Source organism: Schistocerca piceifrons, chromosome 1 (assembly GCF_021461385.2).
Source record: "Schistocerca piceifrons isolate TAMUIC-IGC-003096 chromosome 1, iqSchPice1.1, whole genome shotgun sequence".
Lineage (NCBI taxonomy): Eukaryota > Metazoa > Arthropoda > Insecta > Orthoptera > Acrididae > Schistocerca > Schistocerca piceifrons.
In genome coordinates this window covers 814,762,352-814,784,869 of record NC_060138.1, presented here as the reverse complement: position 1 = coordinate 814,784,869, position 22,518 = coordinate 814,762,352, and the positions used below count along the sequence as shown (strand labels likewise).

The following is a 22,518-nucleotide window of genomic DNA, read 5'->3' as shown; positions in this document are numbered from 1 at the left end:
GTCTTTGCTTATATCCGATTTATACTATTCATGAAGAAATTGGTTAAATATTTACTGTGTTTTAGAAAGCACAGAGACATTAGGCTACTGGCCTACCTCTTGTTCTATTCCTTTGATATATGTTTATTTAATTTGTTTATGTCTCTAATAATGTGTGTTAGAGTGCATTTATGGTCCAGCCTTAGGAATATTTATTTAATTTCAAGTTATTTAAATGTAAATCCAGTATTTTGAATGTGCTTCATTATGTTTGTGTGGGTGTGTTGGCTTGAAGACACGGCGCGAGCGCTGTAGCTAATCACAGCGTTCGTGAATGGGGAGACTGGATGAAAGCAGGAGAAGAGTTCTAGGCAGGACGGGACAGGTCACTGAGAGTCTGGGATGGTATGGCGCGAGGGACACACGGTCATGAGAGAGACTTGGAGTGTGGAGCGGTTTGTGCATGGTAGCAAGTTTTACTTCGGAGTGCGGACTTGTGAACTCGTATTTAGAGATGTCCAAAACGATAGCCCAGTTCAGTAATAACTCTTCAGTTAGAATATTTTGCACATGATTATGGATCTTCAAGCATTGCACATCAGTTCAGACAACATTCTGTTACAAACATGGATGTGTTTGAACAACAACAATCAGTGCTTATCAGATGAATAATGATGTAGAGGGGAAGCTCTGTAGTGGTGACCAAAGGATACTATGTCTTATTATACTACGCCCTAATAGAAAGAGACATTGAGCAATACCAATGTTGCTGTGGTGTGGAAGAAAATTTACCTCAAGAAAATCATTCTTTTCTAACACTTTCTCTTAATGTGGCTTTTAAAGATGAGGATATTCACAGTTTGTTTTACTGGGCAGTATAAAATTGAAGGAAGTCGCGAACAAACAATTTCCACTAACTGTTTAACATCTTATAGGTCATAATTAACTGATTGACTCTGATGTTATTCAACTGATGCCTTTGACAGCATGTTGTTCCTGCTCTCCAAAAATTTGCTTCTCAGGTAGTGTCATATAATTGTGTTAATAGTTGTTGCACCAACACAGTAATGTTTTTATATATAACATCTAGAGCTGTTGATAAAGCAAGCCTTTATTTGCTACCAGTATTGACTGAAACCATCATCTTTAAGATACACAAAACTGTTGTGTGGCATTCCTCCTATATTGTGAACAGTAAAAATAATAATATAGATAGTCATTCTGTGTCACTGTCCTCAAGGGTAAAATGCATTTATACAACTGAATAATCTAGTACCAAATCTATTTCTACAGGGTGTCCTAGGAGGAATGGCCACTGCTCAGGGCTATAACAGGAATGTTCATTTGAAGCAAAATAACTGACATATGCCCTATTCCGAATGGTTTCCAAGATAGAACACATTTGATGTAGTTTTTTTGGGCTATTGGCACACATGCACTTACGATTTTACCTATCCGACCTCTTTGACATTTTATACTAGCCCAACCTACCTCATTGCTTTCAACCTCTTTTCTTGGGACATCTTTCTGTCATTAAATTAGCCTGTTGAGCTTGTCCATAGTGTGTTGCGAGTGAAGTAGCAAAATGCTGCTGTCCTAATTAGGGAGTGTGCAGAGGCGCTCAGACAAGCAATACAACATGTTCTTCCAAGAGTGCACAAATGCATGAAGTTGACGGTGGGATATTCGAACATTTATTGTGAACTGTGTGACAGCTGTAATGTGAAATGTATGATGATGCTTAGATGAAAATGTGTTTAGATGTAAATGTGTTAAAAATGCAAACTTTTCAGTTGATGCTTTGTAAAACACATGTTGTAATGTTTACTAATTGTTGTACATGTGTATGTGTATAAGCCTAACACTGTATTTAATAATGCAGAAAATAAATAACAATATATACGGAGGTGACAAAAGTTATGGGATACTGCCTAATATCATGTCGGACCTCCTTTTGCCTGGCTTAGTGCAGAAACTAGATGTGGCATGGACTCAGCAAGTCATTGGAGGTTTCCTGCAGAAATGTTGAGCCATGCTGGTGGCCCTGTAGCTGCCCGTAGTTGTGAAAGTGTTGCCAGTTAAGGATTTTGTCTATGAACTGAGCTCTCACACATGTCCCATAAATGTTCAAGGGGATTCGTGTTGGGTGATCACGGTGGCCAAATCGTTTGCTTGAATTGTCCAGAATGTTCTTCAAAACAGTTGTGCCCTGGTGACATGGCACATAGTTGTTTGGGAGCATGAAGTCCATGAACAGCTACAAATGGTGTCCAAGTAGAAAAATGTAACATTTCCTGTTAATGAATGTTTCAGTTGGACCAGAGTACACTGTCCATTCTGTGTAAACATAGGCTATACCATTATGGAGCCATTACCAGCTTGCAGAATGCCTTGTTGACAACTTGGGCCTATGGCTTTGTGGGGTCTGCACCACACTTGATCCCTACCATCAGCTCTTACCAACTGAAATTGGGACTCATATGACCAGCCACGCTTTTCCAGTGATCTAAGTTCCGACCAATATGGCCTTGAGCCCAAGAGAGGTACAGCAGGTGGAGCAAACCCAAAACTATGACTATAATATCAGTTAGTTACAGCTGGAATCAGCCAACTCATACAAGTACCTGGCTGTTGCACTTTGGAGGGATATGAAATGGAATGATCACATAGGCTCAGTTATGGGTAAAGCAGGTGGTCCACTTTGGTTTACCGAGTGAGGTGGCGCAGTGGTAAGCACACTGGACTCGCATTCGGGAGGAAAATGGTTCAATCCCACGTCCGGCCATCCTGATTTAGGTTTTCCGTGATTTCCCTAAACCGCTCCAGGCAAATGCCGGGATGGTTCATTTGAAAGGGTACGGCCGACTTCCTTCCCTGTCCTTCCCTGATCCAATGAGACCGATGACCTCGCTGTTTGGTCTCTTCCTCCAAACAACCCCAACCCCACTTTGGTTTAGTGGTGGAATACTGGAGAGGTACAATGAATCTGCAAAGGATATTGCTTACAGATCACTCATTTGACCCATTCTAGAAACTGCTCAAGTGTGTGGGACCTGTGCCAAATAGGGCTAACAAAGGATATTGAGTGTATACAGAGAAGGGTGGCATGAATAGTCACAGGTTTGTTTGTTTCAAAGGAAAGCATCACTCAGATGCTGAAGAAACTGAGCTGGCAGACTCCTGACGATACATGTAAATTATCCTGAGAAAGTCTACTGACGAAGATTCAAGAACTGGCTTTAAATGATGACTCTAGGAATATACTACAACCTGTATGCATCGCTCACATAGGGATCGTGAGCACAACATTAGAATAATTACACTACGTACGGATACATTCCAATGATCATTCTTCCTGCAACCCATACATGAATGGAATGGGAATAAACCCTATACAATGAGATGTACCCTCTTGACATGCACTTCACAGTGGTTTGCTTAGTATAAATGTAGGTGTAGATGTAGAAATAGGCAGTTGTATAAATATTCCATACTAATTAATGATTCTGGTTTCCAGAATGAAATTTTCAAGTTTCAGTTTTGGGTTGCTGTTTCTCTTGTTACATAATGATCCACTTACATCTAGGCCATATGAGTGGGCAACAGTTTTTTCAGAGCTACAGAATTACAAAGCTGGTCTATATTTTCACATATCCTTCGTTCAAGTGGGTTTTCATCAGATGTAAAAAAAACCAACAGACACATGACCCACCTGTATTGTTTCTTTTTGTATGATACGATAGAATTTTATTCTGAGAATCACACCTTTGGTTTCATAGAATTCATAAAGTCTTTCATCGTATTTGTGTTTCTTGTTTTTGATACACTGCCTGAAAAATATGAGAGTCCCATAAAGTTATTGATTTGTCAATGCAGAGCTTTTTAGCAGTAGCTTTTCTGTCTGAATGCTCTTTATGATAACAACATTATTTATATTAATGGAGAAAAAATGTGTGCACAGTTTGCATGTGTATTATGCATATTCTTTGTATATTTGTGGTTTTAATTTTAATTCTCAGTGTATTGTAGGGTGACTGCGGCTTTTAGGTAAACAGATTAGGGAAAATGTCAACAAACAACATCTACAGTGCATAACGTGCCAGGACATCATTGTTAATATGCCATGCTTTCCTGATTTCAAATGCTCTTTAACTGTCCATACTATCCATATGTGTCATACTGCGTGTCATTTTCTAGCTTCATTTTTATTTTCTTGTGACAGACTGATAGATGAATGAGTCAGTTCTCGTGGAAAATGATATTTCACTGAAGTTCAGTGTTTTTAGGTAGGTTGTTCATAGGGTTTTGTAGAACTGAAATTTGAGTCAAAGGAATATTCATCCATTCCATCATTCAGATTGAAAAAAAATTGCAGTCAGTTACTCCCAAAGTTGTTGTGCTTTATGTTCAATTTTATTCATTTTTCACTTAGGATTATTCGAGATATCAAATATATTAAGGCAGACTCCAGCAGAGAACTCATTGCCAATTACAATAATCTGTGATAATGTCAGAGATCCTGGAAATATGGGCTCTGTGCTGAGAATTGCTGCTGCTGCTGGTTGTGAGAAGGTCATCTTAACAAAAGGTATGTATTCTTTTACCTAATGTTCATGTGTGAGTCAGATATACCGGTATATAAAATATGCAGTCAGGTAGTCAACTTCCATTTTACATATTGCTGGCAATGTAATGTGATGGTTACAGTGCCGGCTGGTGTGGCCGAGCGGTTCTGGGCGCTACAGTCTGGAACCGCGCGACCGCTACCGTCGCAGGTTCGAATCCTGCCTCGGGCATGGCTGTGTGTGATGTCCTTAGGTTAGTTAGGTTTAAGTAGCTCTAAGTTCTAGGGGACTGATGACCTCAGAAGTTAAGTCCCATAGTACTCAGAGCCATTTGAACCATTTGACTGTTACAGTATTCATAGATTAGTAAGAATATTGAAACTCTCCCACCCCATGAAACATAGACCTTGCCGTTGGTGGGGAGGCTTGCGTGCCTCAATGATACAAATAGCCGTACCGTAGGTGCAACCACAACGGAGGGGTATCTGTTGAGAGGCCAGACAAACGTATGGTTCCTGAAGAGGGGCAGCAGCCTTTTCAGTAGTTGCAGGGGCAACAGTCTGGATGATTGACTGATCTGGCCTTGTAACACTAACCAAAACAGCCTTGCTGTGCTGGTACTGTGAACGGCTGAAAGCATGGGGAAACTACGGCTGTAATTTTTTCCCGAGGGCATGCAGCTTTACTGTATGGATAAATGATGATGGCGTCCTCTTGGGTAAAATATTCCGGAGGTAAAATAGTCCCCCATTCGGATCTCTGGGTGGGGACTACTCAGGAGGATGTCGTTATCAGGACAAAGAAAACTGGTGTTCTACGGATCGGAGCGTGGAATGTCAGATCCCTTAATCGGGTAGGTAGGTTAGAAAATTTAAAAAGGGAAATGGATAGGTTAAAGTTGGATATAGTGGGAATTAGTGAAGTTTGGTGGCAGGAGGAACAAGACTTTTGGTCAGGTAAATACTGGGTTATAAATACTAAATCAAATAGGGGTAATGCAGGAGTAGATTTAATAACGAATAAAGCAATAGGAATGTGGGTAAGCTACTACAAACAGCACAGGGAACGCATTGTTGTGGCCAAGATAGACACGAAGCCCACGCCTACGACAGTAGTACAAGTCTACATGCCTACTAGTTCTGCAGATGACGACGAAATTGAAGAAATGTATGATGAGATAAAAGAAATTATTCAGATAGTGAAGGGAGATGAAGATTTAATAGTCATGGGTGACTGGAATTTGATAGTAGGAAAAGGAAGAGAAGGGAACGTAGTAGGTGAATATGGATTGGGGTTAAGAAATGAAAGAGGAAGCCGCCTGGTGGAATTTTGCACAGAGCACAACTTAATCATAGCTAACACTTGGTTCAAGAATCATAAAAGAAGGTTGTATACATGGAACAAGCCTGGAGATACTGACAGGTTTCAGATAGATTATATAATGGTAAGACAGAGATTTAGGAACCAGGTTTTAAATTGTAATACATTTCCAGGGGCAGATGTGGACTCTGACCACAATCTATTGGTTATGAACTGTAGATTGAAACTGAAGAAACTGCAAAAAGGTGGGAATTTAAGGAGATGGGACCTGGATAAACTGAAAGAACCAGAGGTTGTACAGAGTTTCAGGGAGAGCATAAGGGAACAATTGACAAGAATGGGGGAAAGAAGTACAGTAGAAGAAGAATGGGTAGCTTTGAGGGATGAAGTAGTGAAGGCAGCAAAGGATCAATTAGGTAAAAAGATGAGGGCTAGTAGAAATCCTTGGGTGACAGAAGAAATATTGAATTTAATTGACGAAAGGAGAAAATATAAAAACGCATTAAATGAAGCAGGCAAAAAGGAATACAAACGTCCCAAAAATGAGATCGACAGGAAGTGCAAAATGGCTAAGCAGGCATGGCTAAAGGACAAATGTAAGGATGTAGAGGCTTATCTCACTAGGGGTAAGATAGATACTGCCTACAGGAACATTAAAGAGACCTTTGGAGAAAAGAGAACCACTTGTATGAATATTAAGAGCTCAGATGGAAATCCAGTTCTAAGCAAAGAAGGGAAAGCAGAAAGGTGGAAGGAGTATATAGAGGGTCTATACAAGCGTGATGTACTTGAGGGTAATGTTATAGAAATGGAAGAGGATGTAGATGAAGATGAAATAGGAGATATCCCACCGCGTGAAGAGTTTGACAGAGCACTGACAGACCTAAGTCGAAACACGGCCCCGGGAGTAGACAACATTCTGTTAGAACTACTGACAGCCTTAGGAGAGCCAGTCATGACAAAACTCTACCATCTGGTGAGCAAAATGTATGAGACAGGCAAAATACGCTCAGACTTCAAGAAAAATATAATAATTCCAATCCCAAAGAAAGCAGGCGTTGACAGATGTGAAAATTTACCGAACTATCAGTTTAATAAGTCATGGCTGCAAAATACTAATGCAAATTCTTTACAGACGAATGGAAAAACTGGTAGAAGCCGACCTCGGGGAAGATCAGTTTGGATTCTGTAGAAATATGGGAACTCGGGAGGCAATACTGACCCTACAACTTATTTTAGTAGCTAGATTAAGAAAAGGCACACCTATGTTTCTAGCAGCTCTGAAAGTGGCAGGTGTAAAATACAGGGAGCGAAAGGCTATTTACAATTTGTACAGAAACCAGATGGCAGTTATAAGAGTCGAGGGGCATGAAAGGGAAGTAGTGGTTGGGAAGGGAGTGAGACAGGGTTGTAGCCTCTCCCCGATGTTGTTCAATCTGTATATTGAGCAAGCAGTAAAAGAAACAAAGAGAAATTCGGAGTAGGTATTAAAATCCACGGAGAGGAAATAAAAACTTTAAGGTTTGCCGATGACATTGTAATTCTGTCAGAGACAGCAAAGGACTTGGAAGAGCAGTTGAATGGAATGGACAGTGTCTTGAAAGGAGGACAAAAGATGAACATCAACAAAAGAAAAACGAGGATCATGGAATGTAGTCGAATTAAGTCGGGTAATGCTGAGGGAATTAGATTAGGAAATGAGGCACTTAAAGTAGTAAAGGAGTTTTGCTATTTGGGGAACAAAATAACTGATGATGGTCGAAGTAGAGAGGATATAAAATGTAGACTGGCAATGGCAAGGAAAGCATTTCTGAAGAAGAGAAATTTGTTAACATCGAGTATAGATTTAAGTGTCAGGAAGTTGTTTCTGAAAGTATTTGTATAGAGTGTAGCCATGTATGGAAGTGAAACATGGACGATAAATAGTTTGGACAAGAAGAGAATAGAAGCTTTCGAAATGTGGTGCTACAGAAGAATGCTGAAGATTAGATGGATAGATCACATAACTAATGAGGAGGTATTGAATAGAATTGGGGAGAAGAGGAGTTTGTGGCACAACTTGACTAGAATAAGGGATCGGTTGGTAGGACATGTTCTGAGGCATCAAGGGATCACCAATTTAGTATTGGAGGGCAGAGTGGAGGGTAAAAATCGCAGAGGGAGACCAAGAGATGAATACACTAAGCAGGTTCAGAAGGATGTAGGCTGCAGTACGTACTGGGAGATGAAGCAGCTTGCACAAGATACAGTAGCATGGAGAGCTGCATCAAACCAGTCCCAGGACTGAAGACCACAACAACAACAACATCAACATTGAAACTCTGTGAGCAGGAGATATTTCATTCCCAGGTTGTTGTTTTGATTTGTCAATTTTTCAGTTCTCGGAGCTATTTTACCATTAAACAACAATTTTACAAACACTCAATTGAGTTATTGGTGACTCACTGACTATAATTCACACCCCTGTATTGTGTACAAAGTTAATATTGCTTATTATTACTGTTGATAAAGAGTTAAGCTCATTGCTATATTTGTCTTTGCTTCCAGAGACAGTACCTTGTCCTTTAACTTTCAGAAATTGTATGATTGGACTGTAGTTGATTGTAGTATGATACTATTACCATACATTTTATATGAAACTAAAGACAGTGAAAATAAGTGAATAATTTTGGATTTTTTGTAAGAAGTCCTTGAGTTGTGATTAGTGAGTGAAGTAAAAAAGAGACAGTCACGCGGAAGCACACATGTAACAGTATATGTTCTCATTTATAGCTGCTGGCTGTACATCTGAAAACTTTTTACATTAATACTGTTTGCGGGACTCTTCCTTCTTCTGTTGAACATCTTCTGTGTAATGTTATCATCTGATCTTATTGTACTTTTATGCCATGAAAAGGACGTTAAATAATTTTGTGGATTCTGGACAGTAGTAAGATATAATATTGTTGCATTGTATGAATGACGCACAAATAGCATGTGTGCTATCCACACAGTCCTATGAACCACAGAAGCCTTAGTTGACCTAGGTGTTCTCCTTAGATTCAGAGCTGAGGCATCTTGTGCATACTTTCTTGAAATGATATACTATTAGTCTAACACTAGATTAAACCAGCAGAGGTACTTGCAAAGACCACAGAGAGTTTTTGTAGACTCTCACTCACAGTAGTTTGGTGTGCTAAATTGTATTGAGGCAAATGTAACAGAAAGATGAGTTTCTTATAGGATATCCGCCAAATGCAATTACAGATGTTATCAATTCTTGCACCAGCCATACAATGGGGAACCAAAAGAGAGAACAGTATTCCTTTCCTGTGGGTGGAGTGGCCATAAAAATGGGTTTTCCTGCTAGCTACCTTTAGAACACACTGTTTAAATCTGTTGACCATCCAAAATGAAATGTCAGTTAGGTTGAAGTGCTTGTTTTTATAAACACTGTTTCATGTGTTTGACAATTTTGCTGTTGTGAAAAAGTCAGAGCAATATGAACAACTAATTACAGATAATTTTTTATGATGCTACAAGTATGAGACATAACCCGAGGAGCAACTTAACTGGATGAAAACAAACAGGAATATATGCATTGTTTCTTTTTTATCTTTATTTTTTTTACCTGATCGAAGGAATGGGGAAAGGATGGCTAACTGGCTGGAAGAAAGGGAGAGGGTCTAACATCCATTTGCTAATGAGAGGAATCTGACATTAAGTAAATAATCTACCATTAATTTAAGCTACTACAGTTAACCAACACTACTTCATTCAAATGCTAAAATGAATGTGGAACAGCTGTCCTACACTGTGGAGTCAAATGATGGATCCTCCAACTCAACAATACTACTGGTCATATAGCATTAACCATAGCCATATCAACATATTTTCCATAATGCTTATAACCAAGGGATGGGATGGCATGTGGGCACTGTACACCCAATCTAAAAAAATAAATAAATTGTTAATTGTTGTTGGGTTGTAGTAACCGTATATGTTTTAAAGAGATACTGTTGTGTAAGAAAGATCCAGAATCTGAAAATATCTTTCATTGCCTCCTTTGTGACTTGAATGCACTTCCAATATTGTGTTCTACTGATTGTGGGGGTGGGGGGATATTTTATGCCCACTGTAAAAAAAATTAAATACAAAATTTGTTACTTTTTGTTGACTTTACTCGCATTATACTTTTTAAAGAGATAGCAATAGGTATGGTCCTGAACCTTAAAATACTGCCTCTTCAAAATACTGTTACATTCCATCCTTGATTTTCCATTGTTGAATACTGAATATCACTTTCACTGGGAAAGTGACATTGACTATTAAGACTTAAATTTTTGAGTTAAATTTAACTTAAAAATTTAAAACATTTGTGTAATTGGGTAGAAGAATTCATTAAAAGTAATAAAAAAAATTCAGAATTTTAAAATATGAAGTAACTCACTATATTACAATAATTTCAAAAGGTTTGCATAAAGTAATTCCCTTGCCTCCTACCCTTATTATTGTGAGGGTTAAGTGGCAGGTATGTTTTTGACCAACATTAAAACAAAACTAGTTTTGCAACCCACTGTATTCCCTGGAGGTGACCCCAGTGACTTGCTTGTCACATAATGAAAAGAGAAACATTTCAAACCATTGAATAGGTGAAAGGTAAATTGCCAAACTTGTAAATCATAGAGGCACATAACAGATAAACTGATCACTCCTGTCCCTTCTGCCTGAAAAGAGAGAGAGAGAGAGAGAGAGAGAGAGAGAGAGAGAGAGAGAGAGAGAGAGCGTGCCTCTACATTATGAACAAGGATCCTTCTGTCTGTGTGCAAGATGTTGTCAGCAGCTTTTGAATGTAGCAACATGAAGCTGAATTAAAATTTTGGCCCTCTGCCTTGCTCTTTCCTACTACTTACACCTGAGAAAGCATGATGTCTAAGAGTGTTTGAGAATAAATAGTGTTCACGGTCTTTTCTGTCTGTGACTTTTCTGTATTCTCCACAATGAAAAGAGGCTCTAAAGATAAACATTCCCAGGACAGAAAAGAGATGAAACAAAAATAACTGAACACATGAAACAATGTATATGAAAACCAACATACACTCACCCTAAACTGAGTTTCTGCTTAGATGATGTCTTATCAACTGATACAAAATAACTTTAATAGATGCACCTGGCAGATAATCCTGTACTACTACACCTCTGCAAGCAGAAAAGGAATTCTGCTTGTTTAATTCTTCTGCCACCAAACACATTAAACGTTAGGCTAGCCAGACTCTTGTCTGGGATAGGATTCATGATACTTACTGCCAGAAGTTTGTCTTGAGAGAGTTGTTCTTAAATGATTTGCAGATTGCTTCAAACATCTCAGTGTTTTCTTTGCTATTGGCTGGATGGTTCCTGTAGGACCTTGTCTCTTTGGAAATATTGCTTTACTGCTTGGCTACTGGTGAAATTTGAATGCTTTGGGACCTGGTAAACTAAGAAACAAGAAACTAATATTACCAAGAAACACATCTATATTGCATTTGGAAGGATCTAAATTTTGCTTTGACTTTTAGGTGTTAGTCAAGCAAACAGTTTTTAAATCTTCCTGGGAAATTGTGGAGGAGCTTAGAAGGAAACATACTGGATACTGACTAGGATGCATATGTCTGAAACAATATCTTTGTGGCAGTGATCTGGGCAAAAGGTTGGATAGAAAATCAGAATGCCCTCCTAAAAAAAAAAACCTTCTTTTGCTTTGCAGAAAAACCAAAGAAAACTGTACTTTCCATTCTGCGCAATCCAACTAGCAGAATTTTGTGCCTCTGTGCTGAAAGTCTCATGATTTACCCAAACATAAAAATATACTTTGTTCGTTGGTGCACAGGGGCCATGCAGTCTTGGATCCTGAAAGTCAGCCAACTAAATTATCTTACATCAAGTATATCCTCTGCAGAACATTTACAGTGAGCAACAGATTGGATTCACTCTGCACTATTATATTTGGAAGACTGAGATTGGAAGAAGGCCCCTGCATCAGTAGCATGTGGGGGAAGTATTTGAAACAAAAGTGATCTTGATTTGAAATAATAATAATAATAATAATAATAATAATCTGAAGTACATTTTCTAGTCTCTCTTTGAGATCAAGGTTCTTCCATGTTTCATCAAGGTGGTTATGTCTACGCAAGACAGATGTCTATTGTGTCCCCTGTGGTTGTGGCTTCGCATGTGTTGGTCAGCTCATCCTGACCAATGTATTGAATATGTGTCAGGCATGCATGCAACAGCCTTGCATATCAGTTGTTGCTGAACATTGCGCTGAAACTGACCATCCCTTGGAGTGCTTGAATACAAAAATTTCAGCCTTCACTTCTATCCGTTAGGACAATGTTCTAAGGAAATCTACTGAGATTAAATTGGCATGTGACATTATAAACAGGGTGGAGTTGTATTCCAAAAACTCTGTGTGGGATACCATTCTCCTTGTTGAACTACATAGAAACTGAATGAGCACATTCCTTCATTGCGTTAGTGTTTACTAGTGGTAATATTTTGGTGGTAGTTTCCTCTGTTTGGCAAGTGGTGACAGCATCTCTTGTACATACACTCCTGGAAATGGAAAAAAGAACACATTGACACCGGTGTGTCAGACCCACCATACTTGCTCCGGACACTGCGAGAGGGCTGTACAAGCAATGATCACATGCACGGCACAGCGGACACACCAGGAACAGCGGTGTTGGCCGTCGAGTGGCGCTAGCTGCGCAGCATTTGTGCACCGCCGCCGTCAGTGTCAGCCAGTTTTCCATGGCATACGGAGCTCCATCGCAGTCTTTAACACTGGTAGCATGCCGCGACAGCGTGGACATGAACCGTATGTGCAGTTGACGGACTTTGAGCGAGGGCGTATAGTGGGCATGCGGGAGGCCGGGTGGACGTACCGCCGAATTGCTCAACACGTGGGGCCTGAGGTCTCCACAGTACATCGATGTTGTCGCCAGTGGTCGGCGGAAGGTGCACGTGCCTGTCGACCTGGGACCGGACCGCAGCGACGCATGGATGCACGCCAAGACCGTAGGATCCTACGCAGTGCCGTAGGGGACCGCACCACCACTTCCCAGCAAATTAGGGACACTGTTGCTCCTGGGGTATCGGCGAGGACCATTCGCAACCGTCTCCATGAAGCTGGGCTACGGTCCCGCACACCGTTAGGCCGTCTTCCGCTCACGCCCCAACATCGTGCAGCCCGCCTCCAGTGGTGTCGCGACAGGCGTGAATGGAGGGACGAATGGAGACGTGTCGTCTTCAGCGATGAGAGTCGCTTCTGCCTTGGTGCCAATGATGGTCGTATGCGTGTTTGGCGCCGTGCAGGTGAGCGCCACAATCAGGACTGCATACGACCGAGGCACACAGGGCCAACACCCGGCATCATGGTGTGGGGAGCGATCTCCTACACTGGCCGTACACCGCTGGTGATCGTCGAGGGGACACTGAATAGTGCACGGTACATCCAAACCGTCATCGAACCCATCGTTCTACCATTCCTAGACCGGCAAGGAAACTTGCTGTTCCAACAGGACAATGCACGTCCGCATGTATCCCGTGCCACCCAACGTGCTCTAGAAGGTGTAAGTCAACTACCCTGGCCAGCAAGGTCTCCGGATCTGTCCCCAATTGAGCATGTTTGGGACTGGATGAAGCGTCGTCTCACGCGGTCTGCACGTCCAGCACGAACGCTGGTCCAACTGAGGCGCCAGGTGGAAATGGCATGGCAAGCCGTTCCACAGGACTACATCCAGCATCTCTATGATCGTCTCCATGGGAGAATAGCAGCCTGCATTGCTGCGAAAGGTGGATATACACTGTACTAGTGCCGACATTGTGCATGCTCTGTTGCCTGTGTCTATGTGCCTGTGGTTCTGTCAGTGTGATCATGTGATGTATCTGACCCCAGGAATGTGTCAATAAAGTTTCCCCTTCCTGGGACAATGAATTCACGGTGTTCTTATTTCAATTTCCAGGAGTGTAGTTTGGCTTCCTGCATGCTCATGGGAAAAATATTTTGTTTAACAGGGGATGGTCATTTCAGGTACGTGAAAATATGCACATTGAGCCATTGAATAAGAGATATTAGTTGCTGTGCTGGTGGAAGTGCTCCTCTTCCCACAGCAAATGTAATAGTTCCACTAATGATGGGTCTGGGATATCATCAACTTGCTTATTGGTGTGACAGTTGAGTGTAGGATGGGTAATATTCACAATACCATTGTATTTGATTATGGGCAGGTAGTGTGTACCTATTTCACTCAAAACTCGTAGCCTGTGGTGGCATTAGGCTTTTCATATGCCACTGTTTCAGTGATGTACAGTGATAGTGACAGTCACTGCTGTCAAAGGCTACTACCAAGGCCATCAATATGTTGATCACAATTCACTGTCTACTGCTGTAGACGGGGAGAGTGGATAGATGATAGTGCAGCAAATCATCTGCCAATTCAATGGTGATTGATAACAACAATGACCAGTGAGCAGCCATACCATCTTCTATGGTGTACAGAGGCCACTGTCCAACTTGTGTTGCTATGGTCATCACACGTCACATGGCACATGGTGCATAAACACCACCATTTCATGTTGGAGGTATGGAGAAAGGTCGTCTGTACTGATGAGTCACAGTACACATTAATACACACATCAGTTTATCAAATACCACATGTGGGGATTCATATTACATATGTACTGAACACTTTTCATGAGGTGGTGGAAATGGAACCTACTCTCCAACTTGTGCAGCCATTTATTCACAAGCAGCACCCCTAAATGCTTGTATTTTCACTAAGTGAATGCGCTTCTGAATTACCAGAATGATTTGAAGAACAGTCCATGAACATGAGGATGCTTATGTGTATGCACCTGTCCCCCATCTTCCAGTTCAGCTGATCTTAATGGTATTGAGCACATTTTCAGGTTCCTTTGAGCTAAATTTGATCAGTTGTTGAGAATTGTGCTTTGTGGTTAAGTGATCATGGATCTGTATGGTCACTTAATACTTTTGGTATTTAGTGGATTCTAGGTGTTGCTACCATCATCATATCAAAAGTTGTCTAATTCATTGCTCGTGAAAGAACATTATTGTAGAGCATTAGTTTTGACTAACAACATCAAAAGGTCAGTCAGATAATGGAAACTCCAATGGAGTTGGCAGTCGTGTGTACATTAAGTGTTCTTGCTTGTGTGCGCGAATGATGTGTGTCTCTCTTTTTACTGATGAAGGCTGTGGCAAAAAGCTTTATACAAGTGTCTTGTAATTGAGCGTGGCTGCAACTTGATGTGTCTTCTTTATGATAAGTATCAGTTTGTCTTTTCCTAGGTTGTTGAATCAAAAGGTTAAATTTCAATGGCACTGTTCAGCTGTGGGGGATGGTGGTTGCTTCTTCAACAGTTACAAATTCACATTCTCTGTGCTGAAAGTGAATTTGGTACAAGGCTTGTGACAATGCACTATCAAAGATCAAATTCAGTACCAGGCTGTTACTGCACACTGAGAACAGAGAAGAAGAAAATCCCACTAGCACTTTTTACTAAATGTCATTGCAATTCCTACCTAGTGGACTTAATGTAAGTTGTTGCTTTTATAGATCTCGGAAATCAAGAAGTCTTTTAGTAACTTTTGATGAGGTTTTAAGAGATACTAGATAACTTGATCTTATGTCAGGGCTCTTCTACTAAGACATCAGTTCATACACATACTCATATGGGAAGGAATGTAACACTACATGGAGATAAAACATACTGATCCAACTGTCTGTGGGAGTTTACATTTTTTTCCTAAATTTCTACTGCACTTCTTATGCCAGAGCACTTTCAACCTTTTGAGTGGTGACATACTGCCTGGTGTGCAAGAGAATTATCTCTCTTAAAAAACCATTTCAAGTCAACCATCATTCCTGCTGATAGGGATCTGTATTTATGGTTGATTTTCAGTTTTTTTCTCAATTTTGGGCTTTGCAGCAACAATGTACACAATGGTGATTAAGAACTTGTGGTTAGGGTAAAACATACATGCTTTAGATGTTGTTCAGAGAAGTACCCTCTTCAGGTTCTGAGTTAGGGAGACACCATGTACATTTATTATTAACTGGTTACTGTGCAAGGCCCATTCAAAATGGAGTTAATTTTGTACACTGAGCCATACCACAGAGTCAAGAGTTGGAGCACTGTGCTGCGTACATGCTTGTTGACAGTTGCAAAATGTACACACGGTGCACACTATCCATTACACAAGTGAGTAAAAGACTTTAAAAGGTTTTGTAGCAGTAGCCAAATAAGGGAAAAATCATCATTTAAAAGGAACTTTAATATGAAATACAGTGGCTTCAGAGAGCATTACACTACAGAAAAGCACTAGGGCCTATTAGCACTGCTAAAGCCAAGTGAAATTCTCTGCTCTGCTGAAACAGTTGATAAACCAAAGGTACTGCTCACATTAAAATGTATTTTGTCATCTGGGTCATACATATGTACTGCACACACAACAATCTTCAATACTTGTGGACATAATCCATTATAAGTCATGGCTTGCAAAACTTCACTAAGAATTGGAGCTCTTTCTTGATGGTAATTCCAAATGGAACAATTTGATATTGACCAGATCAAGAACCAACCATTTAAAGTTGCTGCTGTTGGGTCCTTGGCTGATGCTTGATGTGCATACCAGGCATCTAAGAGCAGAAGTAAAAGCTATAGAAACCTATGGGTCAATACAGAAAAACTTGGTGGTATCTACACTGTATCATTCATCAGATGTAATCGGTCTTTAATTTCTTTAATTTGACTAAGGGTTACCAAGCACAAATGAGATTAAGTGCCATATTATTATTACCTCCCCTCTTATGCTACAAAAGGCAAATATAAGAGTTATATAACAGGAGTATTGCAACATTACACTGTCTTCTATACAGATTATCAGACATAAATAAGTGGTCAGCTGCATTATTCCTATATGTAGATTCTTTTGCACACCACTGAACAGAACAGTTATAAGTAGCCAGTACATCGTTGTATACATAACCTTCAAATGTTAATGCCATGTGAATTTTTTGTTCAAAATGATGATGACTGTCATTTAGCATAATATGGAGCCTCAGGGTACGTATCAAATGTTTAAGCAGACTATGAGATGATGTAAATGTACCTTCAAATATGTATTTCTATATCTTTAAACTTTATTGGATGGCAGGATACTTTAGATTGTCTTCTTTATTTAAAAAGATTTAACTTGGAGAAAACCTGACACTTATTCAGTAATTGTGTGAGAGGAAGTTTTTGTGTGGTACTGCAGATCAAAAGTAGACGTAGGATAACCTGTAATTATTTTACAAAGAAAATTTATGCACACACATGATCCCTTATATTATTATATCATTAAATATGTTTTTGTGAAACTGTGTATCGCCCCAGAGTATGCAAGCATGCTGTTATGCGTATTAACAATTTTAATGTAATGTAAGGCATGCATCATTTTTTAATATATAGAATATACTGTGTAGGCAGTGGGTGGCAGAACGGAAGACAAACGTAAGTAATATTTGTTTTATGGATTGAATAGTGGACATATGGTTGATATCTTGGTTTATGTGTGTCCCTTGCTTTCGAATCTTAACTGTGGAAAGTCCAGTCTGGAATAACAACAATATTATGAAACAAGAAATTGCTACTTTTCAAACAGAAGAGGCATTGAGTTGCACGCAGGTACAATCATGACTACTAAACATTTAAGCTTTTGGCTAAAAGGTGTTCATTGGAAATAGAAAGCAAACATGCACACATGCGTGCGTGCGCACACACCCACACACACACAAACATGACCACTGTGACCAGACTCTAAATCTGAGCTTAAATGTTTAGCAGTCTTTTGACTGTGTCTGCCTGCAACTCAGTGCTTCCTCTGTGTGATGAGGGACAATCTATCCTTTTCATGACATTGTTGCTATAGAAACTCTTTTATGTTTTTTACAATATTTATAGAATGCCAACCATCTTTTTCCTTACCACCTGTTTTCCACAGTGTGTAAGTTTTAACCTCCCCATCATGAGTATTCAGGTTCGCATATTGCAGTATATAGCACGGGACGAACCCATGTGTGTGTGGAATCACTTGGCCTAATTTATTTTCCACAGAAACAATTATTCTGCCCTCAGTATGTTGTTTTAGTTGGACATGAACAGTACATTTTATCTATATTCTCTCTTTAATATAAATACTGTTTACCAGTTATAACATAAATAGTCTACTTTATATTACTTGTCATTGAAGGTATGGCATATGTCACTTGAAACAGATACTTGTAGGTCTGTATCACTTGATTGCAAAGCCTGTGATGAACTTATAATTTTCCCAAAACTGTTGTATACCTGCTTGCATGTTTGTTAAGCTTTGTAATGTTTGGAAAGCATGCGATGTGATGTGAAAATATGGAATGCACTGTACATTTGGTTGTTTTTAAATGTTAAAAATTAGGGTAACACCATAACAAAGAACAAAATTGGAAGTTAGGTCAGACATATGCTTTGTTCCGTATTTGTTGAACCTGTTCATGCACTTCTTCCACTTCTTTCTATTCATTCCCCGTACTTTTTTGTGGGCACAACATAGTACATCAAATTTCACAATGTGACCTGTATATAATATATGTTGGGTCTTAAATGAATTAAACCGGCTGAAAATGCCCCTATTGGAACTCAAAAGAAAGTGTTGCTCCTGTGTAAAATACTCGAATTGAAAAGTGGTGTAGCAGCTGCCCCATTCTACCTTCTTCAGCACCTTTAAAGCTTTCCCAAAAAGTTTGCTCTTTTTATCGTGCAACTCACCTCTCATTCCCACAATCTCCCCTAACTGTAACTCGCTCTCACCCGCTAGTCCATTGCCGCAGGTTGCTCATACTCATCCATCCCCACTTGCCCACTCTCACTCACTCATTCAGCTCAACCCATTGTCGTTATCTCTTTGTTTCTCTCTAACTGTCACTTTCTTCTGTCTCACAGCCACAGTCTCCTTTATTCCATCCTGCCACTACTGTCTCCTCTCACTATCACTGTCTCTGCCTTCCTCTCTCTTACTTCTGCTATCTCATTTATTCCTTCACAATGCTGCTGTCTCTTCTCACTATGACTTTCTCTTTCTTCCTCATTGTCATAAGACTGTCTCTGATTATCACTGGCTCTTCCAGTTTTTCTTCACCCTGCTGCTGTGTCCCTCTCTTTCTCTCGCTCTGCCATTGTCCCCTGCACTCTTTCGATAACACAACCATCATCTATCCTCTTGTAGTATTATTACTTTTCACCCCCTTTGTCATTGCTACTGCCTCGTTCTCCCTCAGCATAAAAAATTGTGAATATTTTTGCATACCAAAATTTTGGGTAAATTTTTAAAGGTGCTGAGGAGGGAAGAATGAGGCAGCTGGGGTCCACTTTTCAGCCTGAGTCTTTTAAGTAGGAGCATATCCACCTTCTTTGGGCTCTGATAGGAGGATTTTCCCACTGGTTCCCTTCTTCCTACTGCTACAGCACAGCATGTCACTCATGTGAAAAGAAATTTATGGTTCGGTAAAATTTTGATAGTTTACATATGTGAAAATGAAATAATGCAAAAATAATTGTACACCTCAATCCAGATTTTATGTGCAAAAAAATTTTGCACTGTGTTTGCCTGACATCAGATTTTACATGTGTATTTTACATGTACAAGTAGGGTAACTTTGAACCTCTGTATTTCAAAACTGGACAGTGAAAAAATTTTTCAAGATTGTTCGAGATTGGCATTGTAGGAATATATTGTGAAAATTACAGCCATTTTCTGTGCAAAGCCATCTTGGAATCCACAGCTTGGTTTTGTTACCCAGAAACCATTTTTAGGGCTGTTTCGTGGTAACCAATAAGGCTTTTTGAAAATGAGAAGATGGCACTTCTAGAGAAATCCTAGAGAATATATCATTTAAATTTGAGCAGTTTGCTACAGTTAGTTATTTAGATATATGCTGCAGTTTTTCTCAGGAACTGCCCATGAAGTAAATGGTGACTCTTAAGGCATATGGTAGACCACATCTAATGCAAAAAAGAACCAATCAGTTTGCTCTATTTGCCTGATCTGGAGGAGGTGTGTAATATTCAAAACTTAACCGTATACTGTAGGATAGTTATAGTAAGATGATCTTTTGGGTGGTATACAGATGGTCCCTAGCTCAAGGGCTATCCAAAACACTTGACCCTAATTTTCTATCATCAATAGAAACTGAGGTATGAGCTTTGGAAGAATCCCATTTTTATGCATGGTGTTTCAGAATATATTGGTAGCACATGCTGTTGTGAGTGTACCGATAATCTGCAATTGTGGGTTGCAGTCAGGCTGTCTGCTCACACTGTCAAGTGCTGCAGTATACTAGCAAGTAGCAAGTGGCGCCTGTGTTTAAATCATTTAATTTATATGAAAGTGATGATATTTGGGTTACCTATCATTGTTCTCCGATTTTTAATCATACCTCTATGCAGTGCCCCTTAAACAAAATTATTCCTACATAAGGCAAGTCATCTGGCTGTAGATACTAAGTGCTACCTGTGCGAATAGGAGATGGGTCACTAATTGAATATAAATTTAGGTGTTAGGAAGCTTTTATTAAGTATTTGTGTGTAGCGTAGCTTTTTATGGAAGTGAAACGTGGATGATATACAGTATATAGCAAAGAGAGAAGAGGCTCTTAAGAGGTGGTGTTACAGAGAATGCTGAATATTGAATGGGTATACTGAGTAACTAACACAGAGGTAGTGAATCAGTTTGGGGAGAAAAGAACTTTGTAGCACAATATGGCCAGAAAAAAAAAGGATAGGTTGAAAGGGTACAGCCTGAGGCATCAAGGCTATTTAATTTTGTAATGGAGGGGTAAAAATTGAAGAGGGAGAGAAAGGCTTCATAATGGTAAGCAGGTTCAAATGAAAACAGACTGCAGTATTTATGCAGCTATGAGAAGATTTGCTCAAGGTAGACTAAAGTGGAGAGCTACACCGAATCTGTCTTAAAACTGATGATTACAACAACATAGATCAGAGAAAATTTTCAGGAAAACAGTAGTAGAAAATATTTGAAAGCCAAGTAAAATGAATTATCGTGTCCTATACCATATGTATGTCTTTCCATGACTTAATTGTGATGGGCGGCCATATACTTTGTACAGAAGGTTTCTTGGCAATAGTGGAACTGTGGCATAGAAATCTTGCATGTATTTAGAAAAGTTCATTTTGTATAAATTTCATTTGGCCTACAGTGGTATTAATGAAATGTAGTATTTCTCTGCCTGATGTGTATTTCAAAGAACACCTGTAGCGCTAGCAGTAGGTTCTTCGGTATTAAGAATTTTGAAAACAGTATTTTATGTGTTGTTAATTAGATATTTTTAACTTTAGTAAAGTGGTTTGTCACCTTCACATCATTTAATTTTTCTGTAATATCTTTTCTCTATCCGCTGTGCCACATGTTTGTACAATGCAGTTAACATCCAAAATGTTACAGGTTGTGTAGATCTATGGGACAGCAAAGTGTTACGCAGTGCAGCAGGTGCACATGGTCGCTTGCAGTTAATAGAAGATCTTTCATGGGAAGTTGTTCCCGAGCACCTGCCGGATGGTTGTGTTACATTTGCGGCAGACAGTTCTCAACTACAAAGTCATGTGACACCATTGCTCTATTACAACAAGGCTGACTTTCACTTGGCTTCACACATAGCTCTGATAGTTGGTGGTGAGACCCATGGGCTCAGCTCATCTGCCCTGGCACTGGCTTCTGCTCGTCTCCATGTTCCAATAAGTGTTGGGGTTGATAGTCTCAACACGGCTGTTGCATTTGCTATTATTGTGTTTGAAGCAAGACGGCATTTGACTGCTGGTACTTAGATATTGTGGACACTATTTGAGTTGCATAATGAATTGAGGATGAGAGGTGATATGGTAGTTACTGATTTTGAGTTGATAAACAACTGTAGCTAGTTTTTTGAATCGTGTTTTTGTCACACTCCATTTTTTATTTCATTTACTTTGGATTAGCTATTAAATATGTCAATGCAATTAAAAATAGTAGCATGCAGTTATCAGACCTGGGAAGCAGAGTTGTGTGATTTTTTTGTGCAAGCCTTTTTGTATTATTTCTTGTCTTCGTGCTGCAGGAAAGCGTAGTTGTAACTACTGGTGTAACTCAGAGAAAATAAACAACATTGATCCTGTTTCATCATGAAAATAACGGAATTATTCAGTGATTGTTTTCTTTTACCTGAAATGTCTTCCGAACACTGAAATAAATTGGAGAGTAGAACAACCTTTATTTGTGCTGTTTGGAATGTTTTTGATAAGTGTGGTATATGTGTACAACTGTAAATAAAATTGCCAATACATTTGGGTAATATTGTTGAACAAGATAGGGTAAAGAGACTTTTTTGTGTTTCTGTTTGCTCTGGTGGAGTATCAAATCTCTCCCCCAAAACTTTGGTTAAAACTGAAGTCATAATTACTATTCAGCTCTGCTTCAGTGGGCGATTCATTGTGGACATTCATGGAAATATTGCTGATTGTTTCATGACACTCTAGCAGGTTGAAGCAGTGAGAGCACTCTAGCAGGTTGAAGCAGTGAGGGTGTCAAGGTGTCTCA

At 39.6% G+C, this 22,518-nt stretch overlaps 1 protein-coding gene across 2 annotated transcripts in view; it reads left to right on the top strand.

Moving 5' to 3' along the window:
- The window catches only part of LOC124790074 (rRNA methyltransferase 3, mitochondrial), a 58,176-nt gene extending 36,051 nt beyond the window's left edge, over positions 1-22,125 (top strand). For both annotated transcript variants that reach the window (XM_047257642.1, XM_047257649.1), the window contains exons 3-4: positions 4,412-4,567; positions 21,391-22,125. In XM_047257642.1, coding sequence (XP_047113598.1) covers positions 4,412-4,567; positions 21,391-21,770 — 536 coding nt within the window. In that variant the 3' untranslated portion in view covers positions 21,771-22,125. The remainder of the gene's footprint in view (positions 1-4,411; positions 4,568-21,390) is intronic.
- The last annotated feature ends 393 nt before the right edge of the window (positions 22,126-22,518 follow it).